The sequence below is a fragment of the Alosa alosa genome, chromosome 24, assembly GCF_017589495.1.
Source record: "Alosa alosa isolate M-15738 ecotype Scorff River chromosome 24, AALO_Geno_1.1, whole genome shotgun sequence".
In the NCBI taxonomy this organism is placed as follows: Eukaryota; Metazoa; Chordata; class Actinopteri; order Clupeiformes; family Clupeidae; genus Alosa; species Alosa alosa.
The window spans coordinates 3,305,716-3,328,440 of record NC_063212.1 but is presented as its reverse complement, the minus strand read 5'-3'; the positions used below and the strand labels follow the sequence as shown (position 1 = coordinate 3,328,440).

General features: G+C 43.5%; 1 protein-coding gene across 1 annotated transcript in view; it reads left to right on the top strand.

Annotated features, from left to right (window-relative positions):
• Nucleotides 1-22,515, top strand: part of c24h20orf27 (chromosome 24 C20orf27 homolog) — a 28,057-nt gene extending 5,542 nt beyond the window's left edge. Inside the window, exons 2-6 of the mRNA XM_048236826.1 lie at nt 477-577; nt 11,037-11,167; nt 14,883-15,021; nt 16,133-16,258; nt 19,047-22,515. Of these exons, the coding sequence (XP_048092783.1) occupies nt 559-577; nt 11,037-11,167; nt 14,883-15,021; nt 16,133-16,258; nt 19,047-19,147 (516 nt within the window). The 5' untranslated portion in view covers nt 477-558 and the 3' untranslated portion in view covers nt 19,148-22,515. The remainder of the gene's footprint in view (nt 1-476; nt 578-11,036; nt 11,168-14,882; nt 15,022-16,132; nt 16,259-19,046) is intronic.
• Nucleotides 22,516-22,725: the final 210 nt, after the last annotated feature.

Genomic DNA, 22,725 nt, shown 5'->3' with positions numbered 1-22,725 from the left:
AGTCGCCTAGACCGAGATGTTTTATGGTTGTGTCTTTCTTTAGGAGATATGACCTAGGATCCAAGGCTAAACTCCGGAGTTCTGGGGTTCTTTGGTAGCTTGTCATTTTGTGTGTGTGTGTGTGTTTGAGATTGTTTATTCTATTCTTAGCAACAAAGAGTGCTCTGAACTTTCAGCAAAAAAGCCCTTCTCGGTTATCCAAGGATCCATTAAGGCCTGCTTTGATTTAATCCTCTTAAATTAGAAATAAATAAATAAGGGGATGAATAAAACAAACAATCTTCAACACGGCGGGACATCCTCACAGCTGGGCTGGGGAGCCTTGGGATGCCATGGCAACCCTGAGCAAATTTAGCTAAGACAAAGCCGGAGATTTTCAAAGGGCCTTTCATTTTTTCAAGTGCTGTAACTAACTCTTTCTTGCACTCTCTCTCTTTTTCTTTCTCTCTCTCTGTGTTTGTCTCTCTTTCTCTCAGGACTTGTACGTTATATGACATGGTTCTGCTGATACGCTGACTGACCTACCTAATCTGCGACAGCTGTGGACCCACAACCGTCATGTCTACTTCCAAAAAGGGTGAGCTTGTCCCTATGTACCCTTTTCAATTCCTCAATCACTACCTCTCATTCATTCTGTCATTTTCTTCCTCTTTGTCTCTCTCTCTCTCTGATGTAACTCGGTGTCTCTTTCTCTGATCTCTCTGGCTATATATTCCGTTTTCATTTTAAAACATTGTTTTAAGAATTAACTTGTGCAACTAAGGCACCTAATCCCTCACTGCTCCCCGAGCGCCGCTGTTGTTGCAGGCAGCTCACTGCACCGGGATTAGTGTGTGCTTCACCTCACTGTGTGTTCACTGTGTGCTGAGTGTGTTTCACTAATTCACGGATTGGGATAAATGCAGAGACCAAATTTCCCTCACGGGATCAAAAGAGTATATATACCTATACTTATACTGAATGCAACAGTTTTTAGCAAATTTGCGCAGCGTGGTTATGATGCTAACCAGATTTAAGCACAATTTAGTACAACCTGGAAAATCATTGTGTGGTGGTCAATGTTGATATTGTGGTGGGCCGCCACAAATAAGTCAATGTATGGGAAACACTGAAATTGAACTGCACTACTTTGCGCTGCTAAGGACAGCAAGGCTAGTAATGCTTGTACTTTGGTCTCCATGTTGCATTCACAGCTGGCAGGCTAGTAGTGGAAGTCAAAGTGAATCATGTAGAGTCAAGAAACATCAGATTGACCAGGTCCAATCAGGAAGGGAACATGGGTTCCTACATCATAGTTTTCAGATGTTAGGGTTAAAATGCAATGCCAGTGTTTTAAAATGAATATGGGGGCCAACACTGTTTTCAAATCATTCAGTTTCAGGAGTTTGAAAATGCCAGAGTAGTTTAGATGAGAGGCAAAAATTACGAGTGTTTAGGATTCAACTGAAAATGGACTAGTGTGGATGTTGCCTCTGTCTCTGCGTTTCTGCCTTTTCTCTTCCTGCAGCAGCCACCTTTGAGAGATCTTTCATCTTATTTGTAAAGTGTGTGTGTGTGTGTGTGTGTGTGTGTGTGTGTGTGTGTGTGTGTGTGTGTGTGTGTGTGTGTGTGTGTGTGTGTACACTGTATGTGTGTGTATGTGCATGCATCATGTGTGTATGTGGGTAAACAGGAGCACAAGAGTTTTACAATAAAACGGAATCTGAAGAGTTTGTTGTCTGCAAGGGGCCGCTGTCATCTGGAAGAGTGTTGTTGTGGGGTAAGACAGGGCTTTGGGTGGGGCAGGGTTTGCTGTCAGCATGCATAGTGGTGCAGTCTGCAGGCGGGGTTGCAGAACCCTCCCTCCCATTCACACACACACTGCACCCCTTGAACACACCTACTGGTTTTGTGTGTTGGACTGTTGCCATGGTTACCGGAGGGCAGTGTTAAGGAAGTAAATGTGATGGGTTGGTGCAATGAGGGCGCTGGGAAACATCAACTGGCCAGAACTATATCCCCGAGGGTGGAGCAGACACACACACACACACACCATACATTTAACACAACACACACACATGCTTGCATGCACGCAGGCACACACACACACACATAACACAATACACCCACACTCACTCAAAGACACACAATGCACACACACTCACTCAAAGACACACAATGCATCACCAATGGCAACAAATTTACAAACAGTGATTTATATTACTATTAACAGTATACACACATACACTCAAGTTCTCTTCAATATACGTTTTGCAAAATATGTGCTCATATCCATGCACTCACACTTCTCACTCACTCTGGCACACACACACTCATTAGTAGTGACTTATTACCTTGCACACACACACACACACACACACACACACTTTATGGAGAGGCTGTTTAGTAAGAATTATTGAAGACTAAATCAAGACGCTCACAATGGCAGCAGACTGCAGGAAAGGAATAAAAATAGAAAGTAATGGTGGCAGATGGTGGAGAGATGGAAGATAATGTCAATCACTGTCCGGAAACCGGGACACTGGAGAGAGAGCGAGAGGAGACATGAAACCAACAGAAACTCACAACAGTGCATCCAATAGTTCTCACAACAGAGTACGTCTAATAGTTCTCACAACAGAGTGCGTCTAATAGTTAAAAGTTTGGGGGCAGCCGTGGCCTACTGGTTAGCGCTTCGGACTTGTAAACGGAGGGTTGCCGGTTCGAACCCTGCCCAGTAGGCACGGCTGAAGTGCCCTTGAGCAAGGCACCTAACCCCTCACTGCTCCCCGAGCGCCGCTGTTGTTGCAGGTAGCTTACTGCGCTCACTGCTGCGGGATTAGTGTGTGCTTCACCTCACTGTGTGTTCACTGTGTGCTGAGTGTGTTTCACTAATTCACGGATTGGGATAAATGCAGAGACCAAATTTCCCTCACGGGATCAAAAGAGTATATATACTTATACTAATATACTTAGTTCTCACAACAGAGTCCGTCTAATAGTTCTCACAACAGAGTGCGTCTAATAGTTCTCACAACAGAGTCCGTCTAATAGTTCTCACAACAGAGTTCGTCTAATAGCTGATTCTAATAATTGTGGTTGCCCATTGAAAGGGAAGACAAACCAAGGAAGGACACACTGAAGTAGTAGAGAGAAATGTACCAAAAGCATCATGGTCACATGTGTGATTGCAAACTTTCTCTAGATACCCATTCAAACTGAAGGACTATTTTTAAATGTAAAAGCCTTATTAACAGTGTTATGACAACAACCTCAGTGAAGAGATATGACCAGGAGGATTGTGGGTCTACAGGGAGGAATGTAAGAAAATCATTCATCTGCCATTCAAAATGTGGTTACTCTTAAAAGCTGACTGATCTGATTTCTGATTGGCTGAGTAGTCATGATCATTGTCTTAATCTAAATGAATAGATTTCCTTTTCCTTGATCATGCTGATAGGTCTCCAATAACTTCAATCAATATTAGATATCTGTTAGATGTACATGAAGCATATGATCTAGGCCACAGCTTACTGGTAGTATCAGAACAAGGACCTTGCAGTTTAATCAACTATGATGACACGCATACACACACACACACACAGAAGTTCACATATACACAAAAACAAACACACCATGCACACACTCATTTATCATAAACAAACACAAGTTGCAGTAGTATGGGATGGAGTAGGAGATGGAGACAAATTGACAAGCGTGATTTATTTTTGCGGACAGAATGTGCGGGACTGACCGGCGGTCATATTTTGTGCCGCTTTACGGTAGTTATTTGTGTGGATGGGTATGGGTGTGTGTGTTTGTGTGTGTGTGTGTAGGGGAGGGGGGTGCATGCGTGTGTTATTCCACACACACCCTTGCAGACTACTGTTGGATATGGGATTACTGTCCTTGATGCAGACTAGTCAAATTCAGTAGAGGGGACAGTGCCTCAGGGAATGTTCTGGATTAAATGTGTGTGTGTGTGTGTGTGAGAGAGAGGGAGGGGGGGGTCAGAGAGAGAGAGAGTGTGTGTGTGTGTGTGTGTGTGTGTGTGTGTGTGTGTGTGTGTGTTTTTTCAACATTTATTCAACTTTTATTTTAACGGATTTGACTATTGGATTATTTTGCTTTTCACTGAATTGTATTCTGAGTTAGAACGTAAATGCACTGCTGTGTGTGTGTGTGTGTGTGTGTGTGTGTGTGTGTGTGTGTGTGTGTGTGTGTGTGTGTGTGTGTGTGTGTGTGTGTGTGTGTGTGTGTGTGTGTGTGTGTGTGTGTGTGCGTGTGCGGTTGCGTGTTTGTGTGTCAGTCTGGCACCAAAGCAGCATTATCTCTGTTTCTGATCCCCTCTTTAATCTGAGTTACTGTTGGGCTCATTAAAGGCCTCAAGCCTTCCTCTCTTTTGTGCTGACCCAGTTAAAGCACACACACACACACACACACACACACACACACACACACACACACACACACTCACAAACGTGCGATGAGAGATAGCAATCCATCTCTCAAGAGAAGGGTTTCTGAGGATGGGTTAAGAGAATGCACATTATGGAGATAAGCTACACACAAATTATCATGCATATGCTCAAATTCAGAGCTGCATGTCATCATGGCATAACCCCCCCACACACACATTCACGCATGCACACACACACATGCACATGCAATATTAATGCATAATACTTAGCCCTTACTGGTCCTCAATAAAACAAACAGAAAGATATTGCTAAACATGTTTTGAAAAGTCACAGAGATTATCCTTCCTCCTACACACACACACACACACACACACACACACACACACACACACACACACACATCTTTCTATCTATAAATTACAGGAACGTCTCTCTGTCTGTGTGTTTGTGTATGTCTATTATCCGCATATCTCTCGAACCGTTCGTCCAATTGATTTCAAACTTGGCAGGTGTCTTGCTACGGGCACGAGTAAATGCAGTGGCAAGTTTGACGTTGTTTGGATAAGAAATGCAAAAGATGTCATTACATATATCGGTAAAAGAACCACACATTGGCTTTTGCCGCTCTACTGTAGCCACTCCCCCTCTCACACAGCACTGTAGGCTACCAGAGTAGATAGAAGCGGGGCTTTAGCAGAACTGAATCAGTGTAGGCTACATAAAATGAATCCGCGGATTTTGCAACAACACGCCAACAAACACAGGTATGCAGTGGCTATTCAAAACAACGTAAAAAATGATGTAGAATACACTGCCACTATTAATATTATAATATAATTTTCACTATTGAATGCTTAGCTGGAATGATGTTTTTCCATATCATCCTATTCTTCAAGCAGGCCTACCTGCGGGCATGTAATTGGGCTACAGGGTTTCTACAGGAATAGCATGTTTGAACGGGCACTGCACTAGTGTGTATATATATATGTGTATGCTGTGTGAGTGTGCTGTGTTATATATATATGTGTGTGTGTATTGTATGTATATATATGTACAACACACAAAAGTTTTGAGCTAGATCGTTGTTTGCATTAACAATGAAATTTATAACCCGTAGCAGCAGGCATGGAGCCATGTCAAACTAAATAGCTGATTTATGTAATTTTGCTCCCAAACGAAAGTTTGAACTCGTCATCATCCATAAATAGACCCAAGTTTGTTAACTCCAGATCTTTCCTTTAATAAAACAAGTATGTAATTATGTTTACTGTATCAGCCAGTATGCCCATAACTACATAATCAATAATACACAGGTGGCCTTTGATCCCACTGACTGGGCCAGGTCAACTGCTTGGTCATCAGCCTGGGGTCATCCTTCCCTCCCTTTCCCAGGCACTCTTGGAAACTTTGCCTGTTTAACCCATTTACTCCTAATATGCCTGCTAAAAACGCCTATAGAATCCTATGGCATTCTAGACTAAATAACCTTATTTCCTGAGGGTTTTCTGAAAAAATACTAAGAATTGTCAACGTCTACCAAAACCTTAATATCTAAGCCTCTGTACACCTAGAAACATGAAATAAAAAGCATGCTGCGCTACGCAGCATCCAGCGGGAGAGTCAATGCTGCGCTATGCAGCAACAGGCGGGAGATGGAATGTTGCGTCGTGCAGCATCCAGCACAAATGGGTTAATGTGAAACCTCTGGGTGGTGGTGGGGAGTGGCCAGAGCTGAGAGCTCTAATGTCCGTTGTAGTTGACAGAAGAATCCCAGCTTTTCGGTGTCTTCATCACCAAAGCAAAAGCGTTCCTTGATGACTGTAGGCCTAGTCCCTGGAGAGGAGAATTCGCTCTATGGGCCAGTCTGCAAACCCTGGTGTGGCAAAATATGTACACGTACACTCTCACAGCTCACAGTGCTATCAGGTATCACACAACAAAGCCCATAAGCTATGTTATGTCCATTAGAAAGCCTGTGGGAACACTGCATTTAATTATGAGATTCTGATTGAAAAATCTGTGTGTGTGTATAGCAGGGGTCTCAAACTCCCGGCCCGCGACCTATGTCAAAATAATAATGTAATCCGGCCCTTGAGGGTATTTTTAATTGCGACAAACAACGATACTGATTAAAATAGACGATAGATCCAAGTATGGTGACACATCCCATTTGTACTCTCCTCCACTATTTGCTAGACATCCAAAGCTTCACAAAGTTTTCAGGAAATACTTGTATTACACGCGATAAACACAAAGACGTGCATTTGTAATGACGCGGAAGCGATGCAGGCCATAGTTTTGCACAAATTGAAGCAGAAATAAGCCTACACAAATTTTAAGATTAAGTCTTGGGTAGGCTTGGGTATTCACCTATTCTGATTCTGAAGGCGAATATCCTTTTGGAGATTATGATCGATTGTCTATTGACAGTGATAGTCATGGTGCGTCTGTGAATGGAGGTGCGTCTTTGCGTGTATACAACGGTGTCCACTAAGCATACCATGCTTATTTCGACCCTGTGCCCAACATAGCTTGGAGGTTGCAGTGGTAATCGTGATGAAAGTGTCCGTAATGGACGTGGTACAGACAGCAAGGGTAGTAGAAATAGGGCTCTGAAGAACTACAAAGTCACCCGTGATAGGAACTGATTTGACCAGGACACTTTATTGTAGGCCTTGTGGTTATAGGCTAGTAATAGTTTACTATTGTTTGTACAACTTGGGTGTTTTCCTGTTAATTTGTTATGTGGGTAATATGACAAAAAAGCTTGCCATCCAGTGGCAAATTAGATGGGTAAATTTACCCCCCTTCATAAACTTTTGTTTATACTCAAAGATTTTTACATTTACAGTAGGACTTAATCTCTGACCACTTTCAAACCATGGCCTTTTGAAATTTTGATATAAAAATCCAATGGTGTTGCTTTCTTAACCCTGATGCCTAGTTTGCCAGGTTTAAAAAAGTTATGAGAGGAAAATATTTTTATTTGGTGTGAAACACACACATAGGCCTACCTGTTTTTATGCTTTTTTTGTTTGTTTTTATAATTTGTATTAATATTTATTTTATCATTATTTTATTTATAAGCTAAGGTTGCTAGCACATGTGTCTAAAAATAGATAAAAAGACTTGCACTTTCTGTTTGTAGTTTTGTGTTTGATACAGTATTTGAAAAAAAACATTGCATTTTAGGAAATAGCAGTTCTTTTTTTGTATTATTCTTTAACACTGACGTGGCCCTCCAATCAGATGACATTGGCGGAAGTGGCCCCCAGCTCATTTGAGTTTGAGACCCTTGATGTATAGTATGTGTGGCTTGTATAGGTGTTTATATGTGTTTACACACACACACACACACACACACACACACACACACACACACACACACACAAGAAAGAGTGTGATGTTTACGTGCCTGTGTCCCCGTATATGTTTGTCAAGTATGTAACCTGCTGAACTTTAATGAACAGCACCCCCCCGGAGTCTTCTATTTGTGGAATATTTGGCAAGTTACATAATCCGTTTTTAATGACACCCATAACTCAACTTGTGTTTAAAAATAGACGGGTGGTCAGAGAAAGGAGAGGAATGCAAAGCATTCACAAAATCCGACAGTTCTATAGAGAGATTGGCTTCTATTGTTACTTATTTGTATTTGGTTGTTTCACTGCAAGTTGTGCTTTTACAGTGTTAACATGTTGTTTATTGTTATTATAATGTAAGTCACTTTGGATAAATGTCTTGTAAGTATACGGCCATATGACCATAAAGGGAGGGGAGAGAGGGAGACGGGACAGTTTCCTGTTTCAACAGCTGGATCAATACACAGGGAGCCCACATCAGTGAGGCTGCGTTTGATTGGCTGATCAACAGTGAGGCTAAGGTTGCTCGGCTGATCATCAGTAAGGTTGAGTTTGATTGGCTCATCATCAGTGAGGTTGAGTTTCGGGTGCTGATCGTCATCAGTGAGGATGAACTTTGGGAGCTGATAATCAGTGAAGTTTCGCTTTGGGAGTAGGTATAGGATTACATCTGGACAGCACTGTATACTCTTTCTGTCACCGAAGGACCTTGAATACAGCTTCTCAATGGTTAACACATGCTGTAGATTGGGCAGCTAGACTTAACATGGACTGTTAACACTCAATATGTTCTGAAGAAGTCCAGACAACGACTCTACTTCCTTCGTCAGCTAAGGAAATTCAAAGTTTCTACATCCATCATGAAGGCCTTCTACACTTCAGCGGTTGAGAGTGTTCTAACTGGTAGCATCATCACCTGGTATGGGAACTCCACAGTTAGAGATTGTAGTACTCTGCAGAGAGTAGTGTCCTCAGCTGAACGCATTACTATAAGAACTCAACTCCTGCTCCACAAGATATCTATTCCAGAAGAGTACTCCTAAGAGCCCAAAAGATTCTGAAGGACTCTTCTCATCCTAACAATGGATTATTCCTACCGCTGAAATCAAGAAGACGCATATGTAGTCACAAAGCCAGAACTGAGAGACTCAGGAGAAGTTTTTATCCCCAGGCCATCCTGAACTCTGAACTCAAACTATACTGACTTTGCACACATTCACTCCTCAGCACTCTCAAACATTTCCCAACTCTGAACTCACACTATACTGACTTTGCACTCATTCCTCCTCAGCACTCATGACCCCCACACCACACACACACACCTACATGACTTTTAGCACTTTTACATCCCTCTCCTATGCTACAGACCTTTTATTTATTTTCTTATTTCATCACACGCCAAAACACACACACATACACACACACACATATCTGACTTTCTCCAACTTTTGCACATCTCCATAGAACTTTTTTATTTCTTATTTTGATTTCTCCTCCATCTATCTACCCATGTCCTTGATTGCCTAGCCTTTCTGCCCCCCCCCCCACCCCAACACCCAACACACACAAAAACACACACACTTACATCATCACTGTCATTACATACATACAGCACACTTGCTACAGTAAGCCTCCTCTATACTTGCTGCACACTGCCCCCCCCTCCTACATACACAGCACATTGTCTTCAGGATCTTCTCCAACACACATCCTCTACATACTTACAGCACACTGCCCCCACCTACCCACACACACACTACACACACACACACACAGTCACTGCTCCACTCCCCTCGCGCCCACACACACATCTTCACCGTCATCACTCACATATATCATACATACAGCACTCTGCTTGCAATAGTAAAAGAGAGAGCCACAGGCTGGCTTGTGATTGTTGATAATTGATATCTCCTTCTTATAAGTTTTAAAAGGAAATCATGAAGGCAACAGTAGTTCCCACTACTGACCATTTAAAAACTGTGAGAGGGCCCAGCCGTAGGTACAGTACTAGCCATAGCGGAGCAGGCAGAAGATCATTGAGAAATAAACGTGAATTAAAGCGACTGTCTTAAAGCGTCAGTACACACATATATATATACATTTATACATTTGTTAAACAGCAAAAATTAGCAGTGTTTTTAAGCAATTATTATTTTAAAACGAATACTTTTCATACTAAATTATAGGCTATAAAAAATAATTTTTTTATCGCTTGTTTTTGTTGCGCCCGGCCAAAATTTTCAAAACCCAATGTGGCCCTTGAGCCAAAAAGTTTGCCCACCCCTGGGTTAGCCCCTTGAGCCGTGGATCTGCCCAAGGTTTCTTCCTTGGTAAGGGAGTTTTTCCTTGCCCCTGTTGCTCTTGGGTGCTCCTTGTTGGTGCCCCCACCCAATCCCAATCCTCCCCCACCTTTCTTATGCAGCCCTCCCCCCCATAAATGCACAAATAGGCTGACACCAGACATAATTTCACTGCATTTCTTACTTCCAGTAACTATATGCATGTGACAATAAACTTCCTTGTATGCTTTTGTATCCTTGTATCCTTGTAGTGTGAGTGTTTGAAATATTTAAACTTCAGCGTGAACCTTTGCACCATCTGTTTGGTCTGTCTGTGACTTTTAGAGTGAAGTTAATAGAGAAGCATGTTCTACTGAGTTAACAAGTAGCTGAGTTCTCAGGGATCTGTCCGCTGTCAAACTTCTTTAACAGCACCTGTTGTATGTTTAAAGAGTAGGCTAACTAACTCTCATAGTGTTGGACTTGTTCTAACCCAACCCAACCTGACCCAGCCTGACCCAACCTGACCCAGGCAGGGTTTTCAAAAGCGTGACAGGGAGGACGCGTGGGCCGGCCAGAGCTCAGGTGCCAGTGGGGATTAGACTAATGACCCCTCAAAGACGCTAACGCACATTCCTCCCGGCTTTTCAGGAAATGTTCCTAGCATTTTCTTGGCTGGTTTGGACTGGTGTGTGTGTGTGTGTGTGTGTGTATGAGAGTGTGCGTGCGTGACCGAGAGAGACTCGTGTCTCTGTGTGTGGTATGACTATATGTAGACGAATGAGACCTGTAATCATATGCACATATGTGTTTTTCTCTGTCTGTCTGTCTGTGTGAGAGACATTGCACAGGACATCTTATTAGGCTCTATGCCTAGGTGTGAATGGATCGATGCATTTGTGCATGAGATTCCATGAGATGACTGCATCTACAGTATGTCTGTATACGTTGGTGGGTTACTTACCTGTGTGTGTGTGTTTGTGTGTCTGCAGGCTCATCTAAGTCCGGTGGTGTACGGTTCTCAGAGGAGCCAGCGGCCCATTCCCACGTGCACTTTGACGAAAAACTCCACGACTCCATTGTCATGGTGATCCCTGAATCAAATGGCAACTTCTTGGTTAAAGTAAGTGTTTGTGTGTGTGTGTGTGTGTGTGTGTGTGTGTGTGTGTGTGTGGAATTTGCCCGTAGGGTCTAGTTGGTTAATCTCTCACTACATTGAACTTGTACTGCAGATGATAAGAGACTAGTTTGATTCTGCTTGCTTCAGAAAGTTCCAAAACAGAGAACAAAGAGATCTTTGTTGAAATGGGAGTGTTTGAGAGTGTGTGGACATAGGGCATGTAAAACAAGTAAAACGAGACTGAGTGGGTATTGTACTGTACCTGTCTGTTGTGATTTGTACCTGACTGTTGTGCCTGTGAGAAGGGCTGTGCCTAAAATAGAGAGAAAAATAATCTGTGTGTGTACAGTATGTGGGAGAGCAAGTTAGAGTTTATGTGTGTTAGATTGAGTGTGTGTGTGTTGCCTGCTTTGTATGCACATACATCTGTGTAGGTGTATAGGGTCTAGTGCCAGCAGCAGTGAATAAAAGATGACTGTTATGTTTGTTTACTGCTGGTCTGGTCTGTTCGTCCTGCTGAAAGACCTCTGGTCAGCTTGCCGAAAGACAAGTGCCTTCCCCTCTCCTCTCTCTCTCTCTCTGTCTTACTCTCTCTCTTACTCTCTCTCCGCTAAACTGCATCCAAACACACAAAGGCACGAGCCAAAGGCTTGACAGTAGGGCAGCCCACTCCCTTGTGAGAAACACACACACACACACACACACACACACACACACACACACACACACACACACACACACACACACACACACACACACACACACACACATCACAAGTGAATGTTCTGACCATCAAACTGCCCCTCCCTAGAGCTTCTGTTGTCATAGGAACAGCCACGGGGGCAAATTTGTCAGTGTGAGTAGGAAGTGGAGCGCATGCAAGCATCAAAGACCCCTCTAACACTTTGACACAGTGGGCATCTCTCATTTCTCTCATTCTCTCTCTCTCTCTCTCTCTCTGTCCCACTCTTCCCCTCTGTCTTTTTGTCACTGCTTCTCACTTCGTCATTCTCTCTATCTCTTACTCACTGACTCCACTTCAATTACAGTAGGTTTTTGGTGTGACAGTAAGTCCATTTATACTCCATAGTCCATATTATTCTCTCTCTCTTTCTCTCTGTCTTTCTCTTGCTTTGTCTCTCCCACTCACATACTTAGTGTGTGTGTGTGTGTGTCTCTGTGTGTTTGTGTGTGTGTCTGTGTGTTTGCCTCTATCAAAGTCTCACTCGAGGCTTGTTTTGTGAGTAAACACCACTCAGAACAACTAAGCAACTAAGAGACCACAGTGAGAAAACAGTCTGTTAAAAGTCTGTAATAGCACTGAGAGCGCAGCACCAGACCTGAGCAGGCAGCAGGCAGACTGCCATGGGCAGGCCCAGTAGACCCAGGCAGCAGGCAGACTGCCATGGGCAGGCCCAGTGGACCCAGGCTAGCAGAGTCGCTGACGTCTCTACAGGTTTCTTGTGTACAACCCCGTTTCCAAAACAGTTGGGATGCAGTGTGTGTAAACCATCCTGGGCTCCAGTATGGATACATAAAGGGGAGGCCACAGGCATATGTGAAATTGTATGTATATTTTTTCAAGAATATAATACAGAATGTAAAGAAAGTGGGTGTAGTGAAAGCTGAACCAAAATGTAGTGCAAATCAGTAGCCGTGTTTGCATGGACTTTTTGTTTTTCAATCAGATTGAAATGAATCTCAACCGAACTGTTTACATGAACGCTAAATAAACCAATTGGCGTTTAATCTGGGTTTACTGTACATGGAACAAGCATGGAATCATTTAGAAGCTCCTTGTTGTATTGCTGCCATGGAAACTAATTTGTTTACGTCACTCAGTATTATTACCACATAGGAGAACACCTGCGCAGAAAGAAGAGATGTACTTCAACAATCAGAGTACCTGTTTAACATGGGTGGATTTTTCAATCAATTGGATTATCAGGACGGAGTACACCTCTCTCGATCCAATTGGAAATTTAGTTGGATCGGGCTGAATCTGATCGTTGTTTAGAGGTGTAGAGGTGTTTACATGAGGCATTTTTATTCAGATTGAGTCATTACTCCGTTTGTAATCAGATTAAAAGTGTCCATGTAAACAGGGCTATTGTCTTCCTCTTAGGCTTCTTCTCACCATGCCAATCAGAGGACCAGTCACCTACACCTGAGCACACCTGTGCCATTCACCTGCTGCAAACAGGGAGGGAGGGAGACACAGAGGTGCACAAGGTGGCCGGGGCCCTGGGATGAACTTGCCCCCAGAGTGTAGCACTGTAGATGCCTGGTAGCTTTAGCTGTTGGCTGCATGAACTCAAGATAGGGAGAGTCGATAGAGTACTCGGCGACCTCGAGAAACAGAGGTCTATGAGAAAAATCTCTGGAATTCTCCTACAAGACAGAAGACCGCCTAAATGGGATTCTGTCACTTGAAAATGGCAGAAACAGCAACACTTGAGGGCCTGAAGGCCATTGCCATCCATTAGTGTTTTTCAGCCCTGGTTCTTGCATACAAAAAAAATCTCTGGATTCTCAGAATACCGGTATTTGAATGATATTAAACTGTTGCATTATATTCCCACACTGTTTTTCACTGAGTGGTGAATGCCATCGTCTATTTACTTCTGAGAGGCTGGGATAACAAAATAAATAAATAATGTTTTACAGGGTTTGCAGATTATTGCGTGTGTGTGTGTGTGTGTGTGTGTGTGTGTGTGGGCGGGGGGCATCCTCCAGATGTTGTGTCTTACTGCACTGCCATCCTTTGTGTCATTATGGAGTCCATCCTCTTAATAACAACTTGTTTTCCTTTTCTTTTTCATTTCTTTCTTTTCATTCCTATAACAGTTAAGTAGGGATGAACTATACTATACTAGTATGAACTATACTATACTCTATAACTATATAACTATACTGTAGACTTTAAACTTATATATTTCATGCCATTTTTATACTACAACTGCACAATGTGTTAACCATCCAGTCACTTTCTTCTTGAACACAAGTCACATAAGCTTACAGTCTTGAGAGTTTGATTGATCTAAAAAGTCCAAATGAACCGTCATCATTAATGAACTCCTTACTTGTTCTCATTCTGCTTGGGTGCCATCAACTATATTGTTAGTATCATGACATGACAAATTATTATTATCATGGGGAAGAATTGTCCTGGTATATCATACATTAAATGATATATAGGATACACTATATAAAGTCCTGTTCTTTCCTTTTTATTCCTTCAATTTAATCTAATTTCTTTTCTCCCTTTCTGTTGCTAGTTGCAATGCTAACTTACCATTTTCCCTTACTTTGTCTGATCTGAACTTCTGAAGTTTTGGGGCTCGCTCTGCCCTCTGCTGCTTTATTGCCTGCTGCTGCATCAGTGGTTGATCCCTGAGTGTGTGTGACCCAGGGAGCTGTGCTCTCTTTCTTGTGCTGGAAATCTCCTTTCTTACGTGAACAGAAGATGTATTGAGCTGAAATGCAGAGGGAAGCACCCACCATTATTTTGTGGGTGGTATGTATGACTGAATTAGCTGTGTGTGTGTGTGGGGATAGGCCACATCTTGCTAGAATGTGTGTGTGTGTGAGCTTGTGTATGTGTGAGCCAGATTAAGCATTTACCATAACTGTGTGTGTGTGTGTGTGTGTGTGTGAATGTTTTTGTTTGTTTGTGTGTGTGTGTGTTTGTAAAAGCATGTTGTGTTTCCACACTCAGGTGGGCTTTCTGAAGACACAGCACAGGTATGAGATCGACTTCACCCTGCCAGAGTTGCCATTGCTAGGCACCGACATTTGTCCCGCCCCCATTCCGAACCCTCATATCCGCATCACCAACATCACCCACCAATCAGAAGGTACAGCTGTAGCCTCTTGGCTCTCAGTTATGTGTATGTGTATCTGTCTGTACATCTGCATTTGTGTGTGTGTGAGAGAGAGAGAGAGAGAGAGAGAGAGAAAGGGCTATCTTTGTCAGTTTTGAAATCAGCAATACATTTTTGTTTGTTTAATTAGGACCAGTCAAGACAAGGTATGTGTGTGTGTGTGTGTGTGTGTGTGTGTGTGTGTGTGTGTGTGTGTGTGTTTTGCAGGGGAGGGAAGGTGATTGGATTGAATTGCATCTGTGTAGCAGAGCACAGCCGCTCTGCTGTGTAGTGTTTACAAGGCTGTGAGCTTTGAGAGGAAACAGAAGGAGCCCCTGGGTCTAATTGAGCTCATTAACGTCTCTGTGTTAATTGATCTCGTTAACGTCTTTAATCAAGCAATTAGCGGCACAGAGAAAACAATCATCACCATATTGACATGGCTTTGAACTGTACAGCTGGCAAGCTCAGTGCTTTTCCATTGCTCAGTGTGTGTCTGTGTGTGGCTAGATTTATGTCTTTGACCCTGGGGTGTTGGAAGTATTCCATCCTCTTGAGTTACATGTCTCTGGAGGTTTGTTGTGTGTGTGTCTGTGTATGTCTGTGTGTGAGCGAGCGAGTGAGAGAGTGGGGTTTGTGTGTGTGTGTGTGTCATTGTGGTTGTGACCAATCTGGTCTCCCAGGCCAACCACAGTAACCCTTATCAGTATTTATTATAAGCAACATGACTCACATGACCCACAGCCCTGCATGTCAAAAGAGCGTGCACTTATAACTGCAGCTCAGAACCCTGCAGTGTATTCAATCAGTGTTTGTTTTGACCATTTCACTATTGTTCATGGACTAAGTATTCATTGTTTGTGTTACTGGTCTCAATGATGCTCAGTTGTGGCCTTTCATAGGAATTTGTAGCAAGCCGAAGGGGATCGCCTTCATTTTCTCTCATGTGTCTCTGATACATTCTTCTTTTCAACTTCGCCCCACCTTTCTCTTACATTCCCCCCCTCCCTCCCTCCCTCCCTCTCTCTCTCTCTCTGTCATTTTCCCCTCTAACACTCCTCATTCTCTCTCCCTCCCTCTCTCTCTGTCTTTCCATCCCTATCAGGCGGTGTGCGGCTGCACTGTGAGTACATGCCCCACCAGGAGGGGGTGCTGTGTGAGGAGTTGACCCTGGTGAGCGAAAGCAAAGAGGACACGTGTGTGCGCATCAGAGTGCAGGCACGCGTTATGGGTGAGTGCCTGTCTGACTTTGTCTGTGTGTATGTATCGATTGTTTATGAGCCAGTGACTCCTAACCAAAAAGGACACGTTACCCCGCTGTTCGTTGTGTCTGCACCCACTTACTTACTGTTCCCTGTTCCCTGTTCCCTGTTCCCTGTTCCCTGTTCCCTGTTCCCTGTTCCCTGTTCCCTGTTCCCTGTTCCCTGTTCCCTGTTCCCTGTTCCCTGTTCCCTGTTCCCTGTTCCCTGTTCCCTGTTCCCTGTTCCCTGTTCCCTGTTCCCTGTTCCCTGTTCCCTGTTCCCTGTTCCCTGTTCCCTGTTCCCTGTTCCCTGTTCCCTGTTCCCTGTTCCCTGTTCCCTGTTCCCTGTTCCCTGTTCCCTGTTCCCTGTTCCCTGTTCCCTGTTCCCTGTTCCCTGTTCCCTGTTCCCTGTTCCCTGTTCCCTGTTCCCTGTTCCCTGTTCCCTGTTCCCTGTTCCCTGTTCCCTGTTCCCTGTTCCCTGTTCCCTGTTCCCTGTTCCCTGTTCCCTGTTCCCTGTTCCCTGTTCCCTGTTCCCTGTTCCCTGTTCCCTGTTCCCTGTTCCCTGTTCCCTGTTCCCTGTTCCCTGTTCCCTGTTCCCTGTTCCCTGTTCCCTGTTCCCTGTTCCCTGTTCCCTGTTCCCTGTTCCCTGTTCCCTGTTCCCTGTTCCCTGTTCCCTGTTCCCTGTTCCCTGTTCCCTGTTCCCTGTTCCCTGTTCCCTGTTCCCTGTTCCCTGTTCCCTGTTCCCTGTTCCCTGTTCCCTGTTCCCTGTTCCCTGTTCCCTGTTCCCTGTTCCCTGTTCCCTGTTCCCTGTTCCCTGTTCCCTGTTCCCTGTTCCCTGTTCCCTGTTCCCTGTTCCCTGTTCCCTGTTCCCTGTTCCCTGTTCCCTGTTCCCTGTTCCCTGTTCCCTGTTCCCTGTTCCCTGTTCCCTGTTCCCTGTTCCCTGTTCCCTGTTCCCTGTTCCCTGTTCCCTGTTCCCTGTTCCCTGTTCCCTGTTCCCTGTTCCCTGTTCCCTGTTCCCTGTTCCCTGTTCCCTGTTCCCTGTTCCCTGTTCCCTGTTCCCTGTTCCCTGTTCCCTGTTCCCTGTTCCCTGTTCCCTGTTCCCTGTTCCCTGTTCCCTGTTCCCTGTTCCCTGTTCCCTGTTCCCTGTTCCCTGTTCCCTGTTCCCTGTTCCCTGTTCCCTGTTCCCTGTTCCCTGTTCCCTGTTCCCTGTTCCCTGTTCCCTGTTCCCTGTTCCCTGTTCCCTGTTCCCTGTTCCCTGTTCCCTGTTCCCTGTTCCCTGTTCCCTGTTCCCTGTTCCCTGTTCCCTGTTCCCTGTTCCCTGTTCCCTGTTCCCTGTTCCCTGTTCCCTGTTCCCTGTTCCCTGTTCCCTGTTCCCTGTTCCCTGTTCCCTGTTCCCTGTTCCCTGTTCCCTGTTCCCTGTTCCCTGTTCCCTGTTCCCTGTTCCCTGTTCCCTGTTCCCTGTTCCCTGTTCCCTGTTCCCTGTTCCCTGTTCCCTGTTCCCTGTTCCCTGTTCCCTGTTCCCTGTTCCCTGTTCCCTGTTCCCTGTTCCCTGTTCCCTGTTCCCTGTTCCCTGTTCCCTGTTCCCTGTTCCCTGTTCCCTGTTCCCTAAGCTCTCATAAAGGCTGCGCTCCTCCAGAGGATGTCATCTGGCACTGCCGCCCTCAACTCACACAGCAATCCAGACATTTTCCATTTTTGGTCCCCCGATGGTGGAATGATGTGCCAAGCTCCATCAGAGCAGGCATCCCTCTCTATCTTGAAGACACAACTCTTCCAAGAATACCCCCTCTCCTAGCGCTTCTGACAACCTCACACTATACGCACTTACCACACTCCTCCTCCTCTTCCCTCCTCCCTCTCCACTTCCCTCTCTTTTCTTCTCTTTCTCCTCTTCTACCACTCTTCCCCCTCCATACTTTGCCTAGTACTTAATACGTAGGCACTCCTATCCTCTAGTGCTAGTATTGACAGATGCAGTGGTAAACTAAAGCTTTATTTTCCTCTGCACTGTAGTTGCTATTCTAACGCCGTAGCTGTAGCCATGTAGTTTAAAAGTTTAAATGTTAAAATGCTTAAGTATTAATAGCCTAAATGTTATTCCATTGCTGTAAGTCGCTTTGGATAAATGTGTCCGCCAAATGAATAAATGTAAATGTAAGGACTGGTTTGGTCAGTGAGAGTTTTGTTTAGTTTTGCTTCTTATATGTTTGTATAGGGGTCACATGTTTATAATAATGATTTGTGTTTGTGTTCTGGATAAGTGTGAGCATGTTGTGTAAATAGTGTGTGTGTGTGTGTGTGTGTGTGTGCACATGCTTGTGACATGGCTTTTTCTGTGAGTACATACTGTATTTGTCTGGTTTAAAAGTCTATGTGTTGTTGTATTGTGTGCTTTACCACCTTAGGCTGTTTAACATGGGGAATATTTGAATTGTCTGCGTAGAGGGAATCGTCAGTTGTGTCAAAATATTTTATTGTCTTCTTGTGCCCTCTTGTGGTCAGAATGCAATTGGCAAATATCCGGAACAGTAAATTAAAGTCCCATAGTTAAGCAGACTTCAAATGGTACAGAAAAAGGGGATCATGGCAAAATAGATGTTGTTTTCTTTTGTGTTTTTTCAGTGTAATTGAACGTAATTGTTTCTTTGTTCACTGATTTCTTTGGTGTCTGTTTTTCTTTTTCCTTTGTTTTCTCCCGCTCCCTGTTCCCTGCTCCCTGTTCCCTGCTCCCTGTTCCCTGTTCCCTGTTCCCTGTTCCCTGTTCCCTGATCTCTTCCAGATCGCCACCACGGCACTCCCATGCTGTTGGAAGGAGTGAGATGTGTAGGGGCGGAACTAGAGTACGACTCTGAGCAAAGTGACTGGCAAGGGTTTGACTAAAGCACACAGAGACACACAGACACACACACACACACACACACATGCATGAGTGACACTGTTTAATTAACATCTTCACAGCTACACATCCCCTCACATACTAACACACACAAATGCACAAACATATATACACACACACACAAATACACTCATACACAAATATAGCTTCACACACATGCTCACATGCCCTCATACACCAGTGCCATACATTCTGCTGCATCAGTAGCTAGATCTCTCTCTGTGCTTCTCATCATGGAGTAACCCCTGTCCTTGGACACTGCCCATGCAGCCCTGCAAGGGGTCGGGAGGACGGGGGACTATAGGAACACTGTGATCTCTTAGTTTAGCTAAGGAGCTCCCTCTACTTCAAGCTTAGTAATGACTGATGACTGTGTTCTGTCTTTTGCTTTTGATTATGTTGAGTAATTAAAACGTTGTGATTATCTAATGATGAAATGTTATAAATGCAACTTGATTCTGTTTCCCTTATGCTTTTGGATGCACTGCTACATTATTAGCATTTCTGCTTCTTACATTTGTTTTCTGTTTGCTAAGATGCTATTTTTGCAATTATTGGCTATTTTTGCAAACATCTACACACAAATCACATGACTTTACACCAAACCAACACAATTCTTGCTAACTAAACCCTTCAAACTCTTTGGTGTTTTTGTGTCAAAACAGTACCAAGTACACACTGAAAGTATAAATGAAATACACTTATGGCTGTTGCTTTCTCAGTGTGCAGGGCATATCAGTTTACAATATAGTTTTGTATCTTTTGTTTATGTAAAATATTGATATGAGGGAAGGGGGTCAAACAACAAGTAAGAAAACAAATAATTTCACGGGAAAGTATATTTCTGGCCCTAAGTTTTTATCCACATCACATGTAATGTCACCATAGAATTGCCTGGTCCACGTCCTTCTCCTCCTCTGTTCTTCACCTATTCATCATCCTGCCCTCTTAATTCTTACAAATTCAGTCCAATATTACTCTATAATAGAACTAAATAAATCCTACATTGTAATTCAGGCCAAATGCCACTGTGGCTTATTTGTAGTGCCCAAGATCTGATTGCTGAGGGAACTCATGATCTAAAAGTGTTTTATTTGGGACCACAATTGGCAAAATAGAGTAAATAGAAGACACTAATGTGTACAGTGCAAAAGCAATGAGTTGGGTTTACAGTTTTGCAAAGAGTGTGCTTCAGAAGCACAAACTGAGTGTACTGTCAGCAGTGAATGTGCTTTGAGTTTGGCAAACTTGGTGAATGGATTAGCTACAATTGTTAATAGTATCAGAAATTGTGCTTCAAGAATCACTGTTGGTGTTTCAGCATTAAGAAAAAAATACTCTAATATTGTAAACAACTACACACCAGGGGGCGCCAGACTCCACTTAATTAACTTGGTGCCACTCAAGCTGCAATTTCTTTTTTCACCAGTAAGAGTCAGTATTGCTTGCAAAATTATTGGTAGCAGTGCAATCCAAAGTGACATACTGACAGGTTTTTGTTTGTCTGTGAGTGAATCACATCTTTTTGTGGCGATTTGGAGCAGCTTGGTACTGGTTGTCGTTGTGATGGTGGTGTTGGTTACTGATGGCAACGCTTTGACACTCTCAACACTCTCTACTAGGATTAGTGTTCTCACTGTGTAGGAAAATATCTGACCTATGTTATTGTGAACAATCATGATTATGATAATAATTTCCATAACTGGAAATCTAAACTGATTTGCTCCCATGTTGTAACATGCATGAAATTGACAACTCACACCGGGTTAAGCCCTGTCCATGTTCAGTTGTATGCTGGATGTCTTCACCACATAGAAGATATCCAACAACACAGAATGCAACCCAGCTTAGCATCTTTTGAAGAACCTGGACGAGGTTTAGGTTCTGTTGAAGGGGCTCAGCTCGAGTTGCATTCTGTGGACTGTTGCTTTCTCTCCTCCAGTCTCTGGCCACAGAAGAAAACCTCTTGCGCCATCTCTGAGCCGGACTGATTGTCAGGTATAGACCCTTTCAACAATAAAAACAAAAACAATGCTTGAACATTCTATTTGGTTCCCAATCTACTTCCTCTGCATTAAGATAACATATGGAATGTTAAAAAGGAAGTCTTGTGGGGCCAACTATGATGCTGATAATGGAACTCTCTTGAAAGGGTCTATAATCACTTGAAACATTAGTTCTGTGGAAGCTGCTGCTGTACATGAGCAGGCTTCTTCCAGGGAGGAAAAAAAGAAAATGTTAGCCCACTGCGTGATTAAGGCCTTGGGAGACCAAGGAGTGACTCTTACCACCAGACAATCACATCCTTTAATTACAATCACCAAAAAGGGCTGGCCAATTTCCCAGGATGCATCACTCTGCTCTGCACAAAGGGAGCTCCTTGACTGGGCTGTTGAAGATTTTGTTTTTCTGTTCTCTTTTTTTTAACATGAAGGAAAATGTAAATCATCACAAGTGCCTATGTCCATCTTTATTGTTTTTATGGTCGCATTGCAATCATCTTTATACCAATCAGGCCAGGGGTGCAGTGTTTTTTTTTTTTCCCTGTGGCAATGCAGCTATGGAAACCCTGATTGACTCCGATCAAACCTGCTGAGCCCACTGATCTGATCATCTTTTACTGACCTGAGACCAGTTCCCTCTAAAGCCTATTAAATCCATTTGCCATCAGTAAAGACAGAGGAACTGATCTCAGGCTCATGGGTAACGTACCCCATGTCCTGCCCTAGTCATCTAATGACAAGCAGTACATTTTCTATTCAGTATTATTCAGACTACACAGACTTCTTGTTGTCATTGTCTCCCAAACTCTATTTGTATTTCTCTTAATCTCTATTCTCTCTCTTTTTCTTTCCCTCTCTGTCTCTTTATTAATGTCAATGTCTATTACTGTTCTATTTTTTCTTTCTCTCTTTCGCTGTACAGTCCAGTGCTTTGACCACCAGACCAGGTTGCAACCAGAGTGGTTAGTCGACCACCATATAATGTACTGTTACGAGCCTTACTTTTTAAACTGCATAGCTGTAGACATATACAAATTTTATATTGTCCCTGTGTCTGTACTGAGGTGTTTTTAGTCATTTTTGTTGTTTCCGCTGAGATCCTGTATTGAAATGGGAGAAATCAGCTGAAGATTCTTTTTTTTTTTTTTTAAATTAGAGCTTTTTTATTTTCTCAAAAGATCCAGTTGGACTTTTTTTTAATGTTTTGGCCCACCCTCTGTCTGAATGCACGTTGTGTTGTGTCCTCCTGTGTAGGCTTGTTGCCATGGTTTTTTGCCTTTATGCCCCCCCTGCCTTTCTGAGAATGTTCTCCCTCTAAATGAAATAAAGTTGATGGTCGCCCGTTCAAACTTGTGTCCTTGAGTCCAAATGTAGGTTTACATTGTGTAATTCTTACGGTTATCCCTCCAGCCAGTATAGTGATCATACGTTTTCCATCACATGATTTAAAGAAATTGCACTATTGAAAAGTCATTTCAAGATGACCTTCAGTGTGCAAACACACCTACTTGGCATACCAAACTCATGATTAGGGACATTGTGCTATGGCCCTTTTGAGT